The following is a 17,342-nucleotide window of genomic DNA, read 5'->3' as shown; positions in this document are numbered from 1 at the left end:
CCATGTCCAAGTGTCTGCTATCAGACCCGTTTAAGTGCAGTTTCTGTTCATGTGTGCTATGTGTGTTAATCCTATATAGCCTACCCTACATACAGTTAGGGTGATATTACATGACTTAAAATGTGATATTGTCCGCCCACCTCTTGCGTTTCGTTTGGTCACACCACAAGGTGTCACTGTGGCCTCAAAGCTTCAGCACTGCCACTCTGAGCTCGATTGCTGATGTCTGGGGTAAAACACGCCCCCCTCATTAGCATACGGACAAAGAAATGTAGAAATAAATAAATGTAGAAATAAATAAATGTGAAAATAAATAAATGTAGACATAAAAACATATATACATAAATAAATGTGGAAATAAATAAAAGTGGAAATAAATAAATGTATAAATGTATAAAAAAAAAAAATGTGTGAAAAAATACAATTATACATAAATAAGGAAATAAAAGTATAAATACTCATTTATTTGTATTTTTTTACATTTCTTTGTATATTTATTTATGTATTTATTTATGTATTTTTGCTTTTTTACATTTCTTCGTATATTTATATATTTATGTATTTATTTATTTATAATAAAGTCAGCTTTGGCATTCCATAGGCTAGATGTATGCATTAGGGTTTGTCTGCCAACATTTACATATCTAGGGCCCTATCTTGCACCCAGCGCAATTTAATTTGTACACCAACGCATGTATCATTCCTATTTTGCACCCGACGCACAGCGGACTTTTCCCTCCACAGACGCACGGCGGTAAATTAGGGAATGATCTTGCGCCTGGCAAATCCGCCGTTATAGTCATACCTGTCAACCCTCCCGTTTTTCCCGGGATTCTCCCGTATTTTACATTGCTATCCCGCTATCATCCCGTTTAAATATTTTCCCGTATTTCTCCCGTATTTTTAATCTTTCTATATATATATATTTTTTTTGAAAATCCCAATGGGCGCAAACCAGTTAAGCGAAAATCCCGCCCTGCAGCTAATTTCATTGGTTAAGGTTACAATGACGGGTAGGTTTAGGGATCAGTGTTTGGTGTAGGCAATCAGTACTGTGAGTCACATGACCAATAAAATCTTTAGAATCGGCTGCAGGGCGGGATTTCCACTGAAGTAGTTAGGGGGAAAAAATCGCGCGAAGAAGAACAGCAGCATCCGAGGATGGACGAACATGAGAGAGATGGCATTAACACACGCAATTATGTCAAAATGTCAGTTTTGTCGAGTATCCTCATAAGAGCAGTCTGAGCAGTCTTAAAATAGTTTAAAAAAAATTCGTAAATGAAAGCAAAGAGTTGTGAGAGAATGAGACGCGTGTGAGATCCGTCAGCGGCTGTTCTTAAAGAGACAGTAGCCAATAAAGCTTTCTGTCAGTAAAGTTAATCAAAGAACAAAGGTAACAGAGAAAAGCACTCACTGCTCTTGACTAAAGATCTTTTTTTACTTTAATAAGGATTAATCTATGTACAATTTAAATTGTATGCAGTGCAAACTGTTTGATAACTTCAATTTCTGTATATTTTTCCTACCTGTTAGACAAATATTTAAAATATACTGTTTTATGTTTTTCTACCTTAATTTGGAGATTAATTGTGAAATTATTACATTATAAAATGTTAAAAAGTAAGTTTTTTTTAATGGCAATTAATCGTGATTAATTAATGCAGTTAATTGTTGCAATTGATAAAAATAAATAAAGAAACATGATATAAATAAAAAAAAATAAAGAACCCCCCCGTTCAGATTTCCCGTATTTTGGTATCCAAATGTTGACAGGTATGGTTATAGTAGCAATCCGCCATGGAACAAGCGTGCCTGCTTTTAAAGGGAATGTGAGATGACGCTCTGATTGGTTTATTGCATGTTACGCCCAAACTACACCTATGAGTAATGTAGCTACTTCAGACCAACTGTTTCGCGTTTGATACTTAAAGGAGAACTCCGGTCAATTTTAACATTGAGCTCATTTATTTGTACATTTGGAGTGCTGTCAGTACAGAGAACAACGACAAAAATCGGTGTTGCCTACACCGAGTTATTCTATTTTTAAAATTTGCACCCTATTGACTTCAATGGGGCAAGTAGTAAGCCTGCTTTTTAGCCTCTTAACATCCTTTAAGTGTCATTACAAGTGCACAGAAAATGTGAGTGATTCCTTCCGAGTGAACACGGGTGGATCTGACTGCAGTAGATGTTAGAGATATTAATAAAAATGAAGTTAATTCAGCCAGCGCTCATACCTTTGTTTACATCCTGTTTTCGGTGGAAGGCCATAGTAATCGATTGTCGAGTTCCTCTGTGTGTTCAACATCTGATTCGGATGAACTATCCATCAGATCTGATATTCTCAGAACACCACACAGCACCGTCATCGGCTGGGCTGACAGTCTGAGTCTCCACTGTTGCTTAGTTACCTATGATCACGCGCGTGAACTCGACAATCGATTACTATGGCCTTCCACCGAAAACAGGATGTAAACAAAGGTATGAGCGCTGGCTGAATTAACTTCATTTTTGTCAAGTAATGACACTTAAAGGATGTTAAGAGGCTAAAAAGCAGGCTTACCACTTGCCCCATTGAAGTCAATAGGGTGCAAATTTTAAAAATAGAATAACTCGGTGTAGGCAACACCGATTTTTGTCGTTGTTCTCTGTATTGACAGCACTCCAAATGTACAAAAAAATTAGCTCAATGTTAAAATTGACCGGAGTTCTCCTTTAAGTTTCAGATCGTTAAAATAGTTATTTTCTTTGTTGAAAATCAGCTGGTTTTGAAATTGACGTTCCCATGTTGCAAGCTATCAACTCATTCTTCTAATAAGCATACAAATACATAGCACATGCAAATACTGGGTAGGATAGTGCATTTTAATTAGAATTAGATTTTTTTGGTACTTGATCAGGTTTTTTTTTAGAATTTACATTTTACAATATTTTAATAATTTAACAACATATTAACATGGTCACGGTTCTCTGATGTTGGTCGATTGTCACATGACATGCAAATAAATAGATAAAGTATTTAATAGTTTTTAAGTGTTTTATTTTGACTTTGTAGCTGGACTTTTAAATGAACTCAAACCTCTTTTTACTTGTGATAGTGTCTCATTCCACATCACTTTCACACTTATGTTTTGGAACAGATTTTGCGTCTGCAGAGTGCCTATGATTCCATTGTGGATCTGAGTCTACTGTTCCTAAACATACAGTAAATAAGAACTAATAATAAGAGTAAAATATAGGAAAGTCTGCTAGACTTTGTGCTGTTCCTGGCCCCTTTAATTGTATCGAATATCGGTTGGTCATGCTAATGCATTTCTTCTGTTTATGCAGTCTGTTTGGTTTGACTACTTCACATTTAGTTTTGTAGTCTTATGGCATCTCAATTTTCCCTGAAGCTGGTGGAGCCACTGACCCCGAGTGGAGCGATGCCGAACCAGGCTCAGATGCGTATTCTCAAGGAGACAGAGCTGAAGAAACTCAGAGTGCTGGGCTCTGGAGCCTTCGGCACAGTCTATAAGGTCAGACACTGCACACAGTAAGAAAAGAGAGATATCTGTTACCCTTCCTCATCATATCAATGTTAGTTTTTTTAGCTGGCACATGCAGCCTTGGAAATGTGACTAGCATTCTGCCATCTTTGCAAAAAAAATTGCCAGTCACCTGAGCTGCTGGAAAATGACTTCGTAGACTGGCTGATGGCACCACAAAATCTCAAACCCTTCACTAGTGACTATAAATTCAGCTTTTTATTTGATAATCGCACTAAGCTATATCAAGATTATCGCACAGCCCCATGTGCATTTGATATAATTATTAGCTTTTCATCAACTCATGACCCTCTACAGTTCACTTTGCGAACCCTGTTTGGGAAACCCTGTTCTACATTATTGTTCTTAATGTAGTTTAACCCTATTCATGCAGAGTTTATCTCATCTCACCAGGGTATATGGGCTCCTGATGGGGAGAACGTCAAGATCCCAGTGGCCATCAAAGTTTTGCGTGAGAACACCTCGCCTAAAGCCAACAAAGAGATCTTGGATGTGAGTGTGTTGATTACATTCCTATATTTTGTTGCAATATTAATTTCCTGTTATAAACATTCAGTAGACTCTTCTTCCTAATGATGGTAAGTGTTTATTTTGTATGTGGATATGTGTGACTTTAAAGTGTTTTGTCTATGTGTGTCTATGTGTTTTATCTATATGCTATCCACAGGAGGCATATGTGATGGCGGGTGTAGCGAGCCCATATGTGTGCCGCTTGCTAGGCATCTGTCTGACATCAACGGTTCAGCTGGTTACTCAGCTTATGCCATACGGATGCTTGTTGGACTATGTCAGAGAAAACAATGACCGAATCGGCTCTCAGTACCTCCTTAGCTGGTGTGTACAGATTGCAAAGGTAAGACATCTACAGAATGTGACATGCACTGATGGTGGAAGACTTTGTGGTATGTTGTTGCAGTTTAGTGTTTCACACAGGATTTTGTGAGACTATTACATTTCTTACAAGAGTTTTTATTTCAGAGGAAAACAGTTTACAAATTTGTCTCAGAAATCTAGTGAAATGGTATAATCATCTGTCCACAAAAATGTTGGAAATTATGCAAATGTGAAAATAAAGCATAAGTGGTGCACGTTAAACTCACACATGCAGATATTTGAGTTTGATCACTGTGAAACGAAATGCTGAAGACACCAGATCATAAGCTGCTCACTAGAATACCGTTCCCTTTCGTTCAGTCACTCCGAGTTACGTGCCATGCCCTGATCCGGACAGACAACACAGCTACAGTAATGTACATCAACCGACAAGGTGGTCTACGCTCCCGCCGTATGTCGCAACTCGCTCGCCATCTCCTCATATGGAGTCAGAAGCACATGCGGTCGCTTCGTGCCGTTCTCTTTCTGGGAAAACTGAACCTTGCAGCCGACAAGCTCTCACGGTTTCAGCCACTCCCGGGGGAATGGAGACTCCATCCCCAGTCAGTTCAGCTGATTTGGGAACAGTTCGGCAACACACAGGTAGATCTGTTTGCCTCCCATGACTCTTCCCTTTGCAGCCTGTTTTACTCTGGCCGTGGGGCCTCCGCAAGTATGTGTTTCCCCCAGTGAGCCTTCTTACACAGACTATGTGCAAGATTAGGGAGGGTGAGGAGGTCATTTTGGTTGCGCCTCTCTGGCCCACCCGGACCTGGTTCTCCGAACTAGTACACCTCGCGACAGCCCATCTCTGACCAATTCTTCTGAGGAAGGACCTCCTTTTTCAGAGACGGAGCACCCTCTGGCACCCTCGTCCCGATCTATGGAACCTACATGTGTGGCTTCTGGATGGTTTGAGTACCCTACCACCAGGCTTGTGCACAATTCAGAATTGAATTGAGAATGACTCCTTAATTCCAATTCAATTCTTGAATTTGAATTGAATTTGAATTGATGTCAAAAACAGGATCTAGAATTACAATTCGAATTTGAATTAAAGGAAGCAGAATTGCAATTCAATAAAAATTCAAAGAAATTCATATACATATTTTAAGTGAAGTGTTTAACAATGAAGCTTTACAGTATATGTCAGATATGATTGCATTATAATATGTGGGGTGGCAGTGGCTCAGTGGTTCATGTAGGTTGTCTACAAACCGAAAGGTTGGTGGTTCAATCCCTGGTTCCACTTGACTAAGTGTTGAGGTTTTCCATGAGCAAGACACGTAACCCCAGCTGCTCCCGACGAGCTGGTTGGCGCCTTGCATGGCTGACACCGCCGTTGGTGAATGTGAGGCTATGTAAAGCACTTTGGTGGCCATAGGTCTGTGAAAGCGCTATATAAATACAGTCTATTTAGTCACAGAACAAATAATTAAGTTTGATTTATTGTAATTGTAATTTTGTGGAACATGACATTCATGACATGACTCCATTTCCCATGGAGCTTTACTGAATGTACTTATCAAAATGCTTTACTTTAACCAAGTATTTAAAATGGTTGCTAAACAATTTGAGGTGGACCTTTGTTTGAAAGCACAATTTGATGGGCAACACTTGACTTTTTAAGTTTCAGAAGTCCCTTACAACTTCACTCTGCACCTGTTGAGAGAATCTTTAGTGTTGCAGGAAAGATATTCAGACCAGAACGGTGCAGACAATGAAAAAACATTTGAGGAGCTATTGAGAATTAGATGCAACAGTGTTGCTCAGTAATTTTTTGCATTGGAATAAATGATAACTGCATTTACAACAACTTTGTGTTTGTGTGATTACTTTGAAATGAAAATTACATTGGAATAAAACGAATTAAACAACATTGAGGGGGTAATTTATTTCAAGAATTTGATCAATATCTATTTTAGAACAAAATGTATGCAGGGTTGAGGAGTAAACAGTTACGTGAAATGAAATTTCTGTTATTAAATTACAAAATTAAAGTAATTGTATTTAGTTGTATTACTGAGGTAAAATGTTTAATTCAACTAGTTACTAATCAACTTAAAACGAAATTACTTTGCATTGATAAAGTTATCCCAATAAAGTAATCTAAACCACATTTGTAATGGGTAACTAATAACAGTAAGCAATAACATTTACAAAGTAATCTTCCTAACACTGAATGCATGCGAGACACATTCTTTCTGTTGTGTGACCGTGTGGAATTTCTTTGAATTGCCATGAATTTAATTCCACTTCCTGTCATTCCAATTCAAATTCAATTCAATGTCCTGTGGGGCGGAATAAATTCAATTCAAATTCCAATTCATGAATTGAATGGAGGCCAATTCTGAAATTCTGAATTTTGCACAAGCCTGCCTACCACCTCAGGTGGTGGCTACCATCACTTCCACTAGGGCCTTGTCAATTCGACACGCCTATGTGTTGAAGTGGAACCTCTTCGTCACCTGGTGCTCTTCTTGCCGAGAAGACCCCAGAAAATGCCCGATCAGTGCTGTGCTTTCCTTCCTGCAAGATGGGTTGGACCGAAGGCTGTCTTCCTCCACCCTCAAAGTGTATGTTGCAGCTTTTGCCGCACATCACGATGCAGTTGAAGGTAAGTCCTTGGAGAAGCATGACCTGGTCATCAGGTTCCTTAGAGGAGTGAGGAGACTAAATCCTCCTCGCTCTCCTCTTGTACCCTCTTGGGACCTCGTAGTGGTCTTATCTGCCCTGCAGAGAGCTCCCTTTGAGCCTTTGAAATCAGTTGAGCTTAAGTTCCTGTCTATGAAGACAGCGCTCTTGGTTGCATTGGCCTCCATCAAGAGGGTAGGGGACCTGCAGGCATTTTCGGTTGACGAAGCGTGCCTAGAATTCGGGCCGGCTAATTCTCACGTGATCCTGAGACCCCGGCCTGGATACGTGCCCAAGGTTCCCACCACTCCCTTTCAAGATCAGGTGGTGAACCTGCAAGCGCTGCCCTTGAAGGAGGCAGACCCAGCCTTGGCACTGCTCTGTCCAGTACGCGCCCTCTGTGCTTACTTAGAAAGAACGCAGTGTTTCAGGACCTCAGACCAGCTCTTTGTCTGTTATGGTGGGAAGCTGAAGGGAAAGGCTCTCTCCAAGCAAAGGTTGTCTCACTGGATAGTGGACGCCATTGCTTTGGCATACCAGCAGCAAGGTCGACCATGTCCCCCTTGGGCTCTAGCGCATGATGCCTCGCTAACAGACATCTGCAGAGCTGCAGGCTGGGCGACACCTAACACATTCGTAAGATTCTACAATCTCTGAGTGGAGCCAGTGTACTCGCTTCAAGTAGTTGGTAACTAAGATCTGCTCAGGTGTCTTCGCTTGCTCGCCATTCCACTCCTCGGACTGGATACGTGCGATATTCTCCTCAGGTGAGTTTCTCCGGGAAGAATGTTGCTTTCTCCAGCACTGTTGACGTCAACACCAGAGTTATGCCTGCGGCAGCTTTCGTGTTGGCTAGTGCCTCCATGTGCATGGTTCCCCCCTTGGGCGACCCCCACATGTGTATTTCCACTGTAAGCCTCTCTGAGCATGTGTCTTTGCCTTGGCAAGCCACCTTGCCACCCCTGGGGTTGACACACCCCAGTGTTCTCCATATGCAGCCCGCTCGCGGGTCATATGTGTATTCTGTAAGTCCTCCCTTCGGGCAGGCATTGTGTTGCATATTTCCACTGAGATATGCTTCCCAGTGTTCCTTGGTATTCCTGTGTTAAGTAGGAGTCCTTCATCCGTGCTAGTCTAACAAACGAAGGACTCAGACTTGCGCAGGGCACTGGCAGACAGCCACTGTGGCGTGATTGAACTGGGATCCCATTCATCAGTCACTGACGTAACTCGGAGTGACTGAACGAAAGGGAACATCTCGGTTACGTATGTAACCCTCGTTCCCTGAGGAGGGAACGGAGACATTTAATAAGCAATTTAATAAGCACACAAAGCCAGATCTCGATTTCGATTTTAGATGGATTGAAAGATGCTTTGCTAAAGCAATGGTGCAAAACAATGTTAGAGATATTATATGTTATGAGAAGTGTAAAAATACACAGTCTAGGTAATTAAAGGGAAACACTGCAGTTACTCACATTAGGGCTTTTCACACTGCGCTTTAACCCAGGTTATGGTTCTTCTAAACCTTACTTTTAACCCTGGATAAAGAAATATTCCACAATTGTAATTTAGAAGTGGGGCTAATCAATTAAACTGACATTAACCCAAGGTTTAGGAACCTTAAACGCAGGGATTAGGAATGTGAAATGTCATCTTATGAATACCCAGGATTAATTGTTAACCCCAGGTAAATTATGAAAATTTAAATTCTGTCATGACAACTGAGATTGGCATGGTAATGGATGTGGCTAACACTGCTGCTCCTGTTGATTATTGCTGCTGCTGCTGCAGAGCAAGTATAGAGACTTGGTACTGCCAATACATTCACAGACTTGCTGCTACTACACATATAACATACATGAAACAAACCCTGTAGCAGATCTATACAGGTGGAGCTGGGGAAGATGGAGGGTTTCTGAAAGCGCGCTGCAGACTGCTAACAGCAAACAATGCCAAGTATTTGAATGTTGAGCAGCAAGCTCATTGGCTGCTGATGCCACAGCAACCAATCAGCTGCGCTATGTAGATAACGATGTGATCGCTAACAAATTGAGTTAATGACCCATCAGCCTGTGCCATATAGAGTTTAATGACAGAACTTTGTATTTATGCAAATTATGATATTATAATTAAATAATAAATTATATAGTGTGAAACATGAAGCAAGTTAACACAGGATTCCATTTACCCGGGGTTTAGAATGACCCAGAGTTAACAATCGCTATTCGCTATTCTTTTCGCTATTCCCCAGCCACTTGTGCTCATGTTCTCATGTTTGGTTCTTTGTGTACCCAGGGAATGAGTTACCTTGAAGAAGTGAGGCTGGTTCACAGAGACCTTGCTGCTAGGAATGTTCTAGTCAAAAACCCAAACCATGTGAAGATTACAGACTTTGGGCTTGCCAGACTGCTGGACATAGATGAGAAGGAGTACCACGCTGATGGGGGAAAGGTGTGTGTTTCACATGTTGCTTTGGTTGAACTGCCGAAACAGATTTGGAAACAGAGCTCGATTGTGGATAAATCTACTATTAATAGTATTGAGAATAAGTATATTTGTGTGTTGAGTAGGTGCCAATCAAATGGATGGCGCTGGAGTCCATATTACACAGGAAGTTTACTCACCAAAGTGATGTATGGAGCTACGGTCAGTATCTGCATGGGTTTACAGTTGCTCTGCTGTAATTGATAACCCTCTGGTTTAAAATAACCTTTGAGGCTTGGCTCTTTCCATCTCAGGGGTGACTGTATGGGAGTTGATGACCTTTGGCATGAAGCCATATGACCTCATACCAGCGCGGGACATTCCAGAACTACTGGAGGGGGGAGACAGACTCCCCCAGCCGTTAATCTGTACCACGGACGTCTACATGATCATGGTCAATTGTTAGTGTTCATTTCTAATGATGAATTTGCATAGTCATTTGAGTGCTTATTTGATTCAAATATGGATCTCAAACATTAAAATTAAGTCTGACTATCACAAAAAAAGTATCATCTTTCAGTTTACACTTTCCCCAAAAAGTGTACAGTAAATACTGTGGCTTTGTGGCACTTTCAGGACATTGCTGTTGGTTGTTTGATAGATTGTCTTGACACAGTAACTTCTTCTGTGACTTCTGCATAGTGAATTTTGTTTGTTTTACAAACAAGAGACAAATCAGAATGATTTTCTCTGGCAATCAACACGATGTCACAGCAGCTGTCCATGGGGATTCATTTGTATTGAATATGTAGAGTACTTTTTTGACCATATGACCATATGCCAGGTTGGATGATCGATCCTGACAGTCGACCGCGATTTAAGGACCTGGTGGAGGATTTTACCATCATGTCACGTGATCCCCCACGTTTTGTAGTCATCCAAGTGCGTAAATATATCTCTTTTTTTTTTCATTAGGAACTTGTAAGGAATAATATAGGGCTGCATCTATCAACTACATTGATAAGCAATTAAATATAATCTGTATGTAGTTACAAATAATCTATTTCTTCGAAAATTGTGGTATATAAAAGTTTTAAAAGTTCATTAACTTCCTGTTTAGATAAGATGATATGCAAAATGGGAATATGTATAAGAATATAACAGCAAAATATAAATAAATATGGGAAATTAAAATGTTTCTCTACTTTAAAGTGCCAATGTTCTTGTGCATAGTGCAAACTGAGCAATTATGAGATGTTGTCAACCATTTACATTACTGAGTTTATCAATGAGTTGTCGCAGCCCTAAAATATATTCCTATTTTTTTCCTGCTTTTTTCAGAATGACGATCAGATGAGTCTGTCGAATCCTGTTGATAGTGAGTTCTTCCGCATGCTGATGGCAGAGGAGGGGGGAAATGTGAAAGAGTTACTGGATGCGGAAGAATACCTGGTGCCTCAGCCCGGCGGCATCTTCAGCTCACAAGGAGAAATGAGAGCCAATGGACCCAGCAGACACCACTCTCACCGGGTCTGTGATGATTTCAGTCCCTCAAATGCTACTATAATGCTTGTCCCATTTTAAAAATCATGTAACCTTTTTTGTTTTTCTTCTTTAGAGTACAGACCAAGGTTTAGAGGTGGATGGTATGCCAAACGGGAGGGATTTGTACTCCTCCGTCAGCACGCTGGGGCAGAGTCAGTACCCAACTCTTCCTGTCGGGGCAACAGCCAATGCCATGTGGTCTGGGACACAGTACCCAACTTTAGTACGGAGCATATCACACCTTTCCGCTGGAGGCCAATCGGACTCTGTGTTTCTGGACGGTTACGTGGAGGACAACGTCCCTCCATCCAGTCCTGGTCGTTATTCTAAAGACCCCACCGCCCCTAACGGCATAGATGGAGAGCTGGAGACCTGGAGAGCTGGAGCGGATGGCCCTATTGGCTTCCTTTCAAACACACTGCCACGTGGAGCACACACACAACCTGGTGAGTGAAACATATCATTTGCAGTAAAGGCAACCCATTTTACTACCGGAATGTGACACAGGCCTATTTCTGGTTGAAATGGTATTTGGCAATTTTTTTACGATGTCATCCAAAAGAAAGATTATTTTCCAAGGCAGATCAAGTTTTAATGAAATATGACAAAGACATAAATATATATATCTAGACATGCCATGCAGTCAAGACTCTCTGGTGACGTATTCAGGACATTTTTCAACTTAAACCCCCTCCCCTGCAAGCTCATGTTCATCTGCTTGAGGGCAACAGACACATCTCCAAATCCAATCACCATCTGTTCCCCGCCCTGAATTTTTTCTTTTTCAATAATCCATACGTCACAATACAGAAGAAAATATATTTTGTTACTTTGGTTTCATCGCAAGCTGGGATATGAGAGTGTATTGCAACAATGAGAACATGTTAACCAATAGCCAAATAGCAGCTTTAGACATTATTAAAAATGTCTAATATTGGCCATGGTACCACATTTACATTTATTCATTCTTATTTTCGTGCTACGGTGCTAGCAATACAAAGTTTCAAATATCGTCCAGAATAGTACAAGCTAGAACAGGGAGGGATTAAAGGGGTCATCGGATGCCCATTTTCCACAAGTTGGTATGATTCTTTAGCGTCTTTGTGTAAAGTTTGTAACATGCTTTGGTTAAAATTCCTCAATGGTTGTGTAAAACAACACCCTTTTTACCTCAAAAACAGCTCTGTTCACAGCGACCCGTTTCGGTGCATGTCTCTTTAAATGATAATGAGCAACTGCTCACCCCACCCCTCTCTTCCATGGGGGGTGTCGACACAAGACTGCCTTTGGCGGACAGTATACAAATGGCTGAGGGCGGATATATGCTAATACGGGACAGTCCGTCAGTGGTCGTGGGCGGAGCATGAGCAATATGGCATCATATTGCTCAGAAAATCCAAATGGCTTGATTATTGAGAGGGTTTAGACTTTTTGAGGATTAAAAAAAAAGGAGTGAATGGATTTTTTTCAATGTATGGTGGTTGTGTCCACACACTGCAAAGACACATTTATATGCAAACACAATATTAAGTGAATTTTGCATCCGATGACCCCTTTAAGAAAAAGTGAAATCATAGAAGTTTTTTTTTTGGTAGTAATATATTAGTAACAATAATAAATTGGTATATCTTTGGTACCAATACATTGTGATATATTGGTATAGATTTGGTACCAACATATTGTGCAATATTCGCTAACAATTATAAATTATTATCTTTATATTGAATATCCTGTTTCCCTTATAAATACAAAAAAAGTTGCAAAATCCATTTCACACGGACTTTATCACCTTAACAACATGATTACAACACAATATCTTTAAATGTTTTCTTTGTTCTCAGAGTATGTGAACCAGGACGTCCCATCAGAGCGTCCCAGCACGCTTCCACGCAAAGCGAGCGAGAGGAGATTCATTAACGGTCTTTGTACAGGGAACAGTGTGGAGAATCCAGAGTACCTGGTGCCTATGGGCAGCATCTCACCCACTTCTCCCGCCTTCGACAACCCCTACTATCATGATATCGCAGCTAAAGCTCAGGCAGTCGCCAGAGCGTCCATAAACGGAGGTACGAATCACAGGCAGCCCAATGGCTACATGACCCCCACAGCCGAAAACCCAGAATACCTGGGCTTAGCAGAGACATGGAGTGGTCAAATGGAGTATACTTGAGAGGACTCATTCGGTACAGTTTGTGTGCAAGCGTGTGGAGATGAATGTTTTGGTGAGGTTGTGTGCGTGAGCGAACGAGTGAGCGAAAGACATATTTTGTGAAGGACGTTCCCAATGGGAATGGTTTCTAATGGCTTTCTATTAAATTACAACAAAAACCTATGTAGCATTCTGTGGAGTTTGAACTTGAAGATGGATGCATTTCCAGTCTTTGCCAAAAATCAGCTTTTTTTTTTTTGCATCTGACAAAAACATGGTACGTTTTTCAAGACTGCTTGAATGATTTTAACACTGGATGATGTCTGTGGATGTATGTAATACACTAAGGATTTTCATTAGAATTTTTACTTTTGGTCATCTCGCAAAACCTTTTTTTTTTCCGGAGGTTTAATTCAATTCCAAGCCAGGACCGTACACACTACTTTACAGAGCGCTGCGTGAGAGCTGGACACAATCAAAGCTGCTCTGTTCTGTGTGTAAAGGCCCTGGGTGAGCAGCTACAGTGCCAGTGAATGAAAGACTGACATTATTGCCGTACCAAACGGATGTGGTGTGTTCAGCCATGCAACTGGCTCTGAAGATTCATCAACATTTCTTATCTGTGGTATATCCAGGTTTTCACATTTGTTTGGGTATTTTTGAATTCCTTATGTTTGAGCAATGACTATCTTCATTATATGATGGATAACAGTTTTACAGATGTATGTAGAGCAAGAGGTGAATCTCAAATATTGTCCAGGTCATATTGCCCGCCCCCTAAATTGAAATATTGCACATAAAGAAAATTCTAATACCTGTGTTAAGATTTTTGCTTAAAATCACACTTAATTTAGGTGTACCGTAGTGATTTAGGATAATACAAAAACACGGTTTGGAAAATGGATTCATGATGTACTCGCTTATTATATACATTTTGTAAATTTTTAACAAAAAAATTAGGGACTGCAGCTTTAAGCAGAGATGCATAATATTGGTCAAAAGTGACAGCAGACTTGTACTTTGTGAAATATTTGTATTTCAAATAAATGCTGTTATTTTTAACATTCTTGTCATCCAAAAAATCATGGAAACAAATGTGTTCCACAAAAATGTCAAGCAGCACAATTGTTTTCAACATTGATATTCATCAGAAATGTTTCTTGGTCTGCAAATCAGCACATTAGAATGATTTCTAAAGGATCATGTGACGCCAAAGAATGGAGTAATGCTGAAAATTCAGCTTTGCCATCAGAGGAATAAATTACATTTTCAAATATATTAGAAAACAGTTCTTTTAAATTGTTAGAATTGTTTTTTTTACTGTATTTTTGATCAAATAAATGCAGCCTTAGTGAGCAGAAGTTGACCCCAAACTTTTATAAACGTTTGAACTTTTGATACATATATATACAGTATATAACGACACAAGTCTTACTGGTAAAATTGATTTTCTTTAAGCAAAAATATGACCTGGACAGAGAGATTCATTCAAGGTGAAAAACATTTATCTCCTTGTATATTTGTGTTGTACTTTTTCATGTTATCTAACCGAGTTGCTCCTGTGCAGTGGTGTATACAATTTGGTATGAATTGATGTGAAGGGGCCCTTATTATCAGACTGGCTGGTTTGTTTGTAAAATGATGTTGCAAGCAAGAGAGAAGATGATTTTAGATCATTATGCATTCGTTTTGAAATCAATGTTTAATGTGATCGTTCATGTTCATAATGCCCATTATTATTATTATTTTCTAAGGACTTTTTTAAGGCACGACACCTCCTACTCATTTAAATTTGCCTCACATATACGCAGAAAGGCAGCTAACACTAAACACACTGTTGTGGAGTAAATACTTCACGTTTAAGAATGTGGTCTAATTTCCATATATTAGCAGCTGTGGCCTCTGGGTGGACGAACGCCCGTTCAATGCCTCCATTGTTCCAAATTACAACGTGTGCCTTTTGTTATACCCGACTCCAGCGTCCAGTTAATATGTCACTTCTTTGAGGAAAGAACTGCATGTTTTGTCCTTGCCGTGTCGATACGCATTCTGTGGTGCCATTGCATACATTATGCAGTCCTTTTCACGAAACCACATCTCAAATTCCAGACGTTTGAAAATCAGATGTCGATTTTCCTGATTGTGAAGTGAGAAATTTAGCTTTGGGAGTGTGTGAATCAGCAGTCACAGATGATGAACTGTGAGTGAAGTGAGAGAGTGATATTATGTGTGCTAATGGCACTCCAGTGCGTTTCCACGTCAGCCCAAACAATGACACGATTGTGTTTCAGAATAAGGGATGGGGAAAAACGCTTTGTTGAATTTCTGCCTCGTCTCTGCATAGCCAACACAGTCTACAGAGTTTTTTGGTCCAGTTGACAAATTAAAATAAATCAAAATAAAATCTGTTCGGGCTTCTTGAGCAACCCGATATAAATTTAGGGTCAGACTACATATTCACTAGTTTTTCGACCAACAGGATATTATGGAAGTTTGTTTCTGCCACAGAATAAAAATTTAAAAAAGGTAATTGCGAATTTTTATTTCACAATTCAGATGTTTTTTTTGTGTTTGTTTTTTACTTTTTTACTTAGAATTGTGAGTTTATACCTCGGAATTTATAGCTCGCAATTGTGCAAAAGAAAGAATTGTGAGATAAAAACCTGTAATTGCAAGAATAAAAAGTCAGAATTGTGAGCTATAAACTCATAATTCTGACTATTTTCCCTCGCAATTCTACGGAGCACCTAAAGGGACATGAAGAAGAAAAAAAAAAATGAGATGGGAGGAAATAATATTTGGCTATGATTTTGCGTTCTCTCGCAAATGTTTTGCATTCCCCCGAGACACTTTGCGTTCACTCGCAAGGAACACAAAAGTTTTGCTAGCGAATGCAAAAGCATTGACATTATTTTTTCTCCCATCTAATTTTTTCCCCACCACCATGTCCCCTTATGGTGCGTTCACACCGGACGCGAATAGCGCATCAGGCGCGAATTTGACGCGCTATTCGCGTCCGGTGTGAACGCACAGTTAGGGCTCCGTACAATTCTGACTTTATTTCTCACAATTGTTTTTGTCTCAGAATTGTGAGAAATAAACTCAAACCGTTTTTCATCAAAATTCTGACCTTTTTTACAATTGCAAGTTTCTTTCTCGCAATTCGGAATTTTAATTAAAAAAAAGTCAGAATTGTGCGATTAAAAAGTCGCAATTGTCTTTTATATTTAATTTTGTCTTATATATCTTATTGAAGCTTGTGGCAACAAGCTTCAATAGGATATCTTTCCTGTCTAAAAAATGTATTCTTTTAGCAATTTTGTTTGATGCCACTTCTGATACAGAAATAAGACACTTCCCCTTTGACCTGTCCATTCTTTTAGTTGCCTTTCTTGGGTATGCGATTCTATTCTTGCATGTTTACTTTATTACTCTTCCCTAGATGCGCAAGATGTAAATTCCAGCATTCACAGTTAAGGCTGGACTACACTACACAACTTGTAAAATCTGAACAGATTTTCAAACACTAGACATCACACACTTGCTGACTTTGTAAATGGCTACAGAGAAAAACTCTGCATCATACACTAAACGCCTGAGGATCGAACACTACCAGACTCCATTCCGAACACAACAAACTGCAGAAACGTGACTCGTTGCTAGGAAACACATGACAAACGAAAAACAATGTGTTCTAAAATCAGCTGAAAATATCAAACATGTTTGCACGGAATCAAAGTCTGAAGCTTAAAAATCATACCCTACATGTCCTTCTATGAAATATTTCAAGTTAGACTGCCCAAAATCTCAACTTGTTCAGACTGCAAATCGAGGCAAGAATTTGGACAAAGGTTGTGTAGTGTATTCCAGGCCTAAGTCAGAAAGTTTGACAATGGAATTAGGCACCAAGCATTTAAGTTTTAGTTTCAGGGCCCATTTGTAATGCCATAAACCAGCATTGATGCCAACCGAAATTATTTCAGGATCCAATGATTTATAAAGTCTATGCAAGCACACTGAAGGAATTGTAAAATCTGTTATTGCCTTGATTTTAACGAAAATATACATTCTGAATGTTTAATATTGAATGTTGTACTTTTTATATGCATATTGTCCAGATCTGTTAGTGGTTGAATGGTAATTGTTGACTTGAGTTTGATGTA

The 17,342-nt window shown here is 39.7% G+C and overlaps 1 protein-coding gene across 1 annotated transcript in view; it reads left to right on the top strand.

The window, feature by feature from the left end:
• erbb2 (erb-b2 receptor tyrosine kinase 2) overlaps positions 1–14,444 on the top strand; it is a 35,863-nt gene extending 21,419 nt beyond the window's left edge. Inside the window, exons 18-27 of the mRNA XM_084434512.1 lie at positions 3,399–3,521; positions 3,945–4,043; positions 4,219–4,404; positions 9,357–9,512; positions 9,632–9,707; positions 9,800–9,946; positions 10,330–10,427; positions 10,827–11,015; positions 11,104–11,476; positions 12,872–14,444. Coding sequence (XP_084290638.1) covers positions 3,399–3,521; positions 3,945–4,043; positions 4,219–4,404; positions 9,357–9,512; positions 9,632–9,707; positions 9,800–9,946; positions 10,330–10,427; positions 10,827–11,015; positions 11,104–11,476; positions 12,872–13,200 — 1,776 coding nt within the window. The 3' untranslated portion in view covers positions 13,201–14,444. The remainder of the gene's footprint in view (positions 1–3,398; positions 3,522–3,944; positions 4,044–4,218; positions 4,405–9,356; positions 9,513–9,631; positions 9,708–9,799; positions 9,947–10,329; positions 10,428–10,826; positions 11,016–11,103; positions 11,477–12,871) is intronic.
• The last annotated feature ends 2,898 nt before the right edge of the window (positions 14,445–17,342 follow it).

The sequence above is a fragment of the Rutilus rutilus genome (assembly GCF_951802725.1).
Source record: "Rutilus rutilus genome assembly, chromosome: 16".
NCBI classification, from domain to species: Eukaryota; Metazoa; Chordata; class Actinopteri; order Cypriniformes; family Leuciscidae; genus Rutilus; species Rutilus rutilus.
The sequence above is the reverse complement of the archived record's forward strand: the minus strand, read 5'-3'. Positions and strand labels throughout refer to the sequence as shown.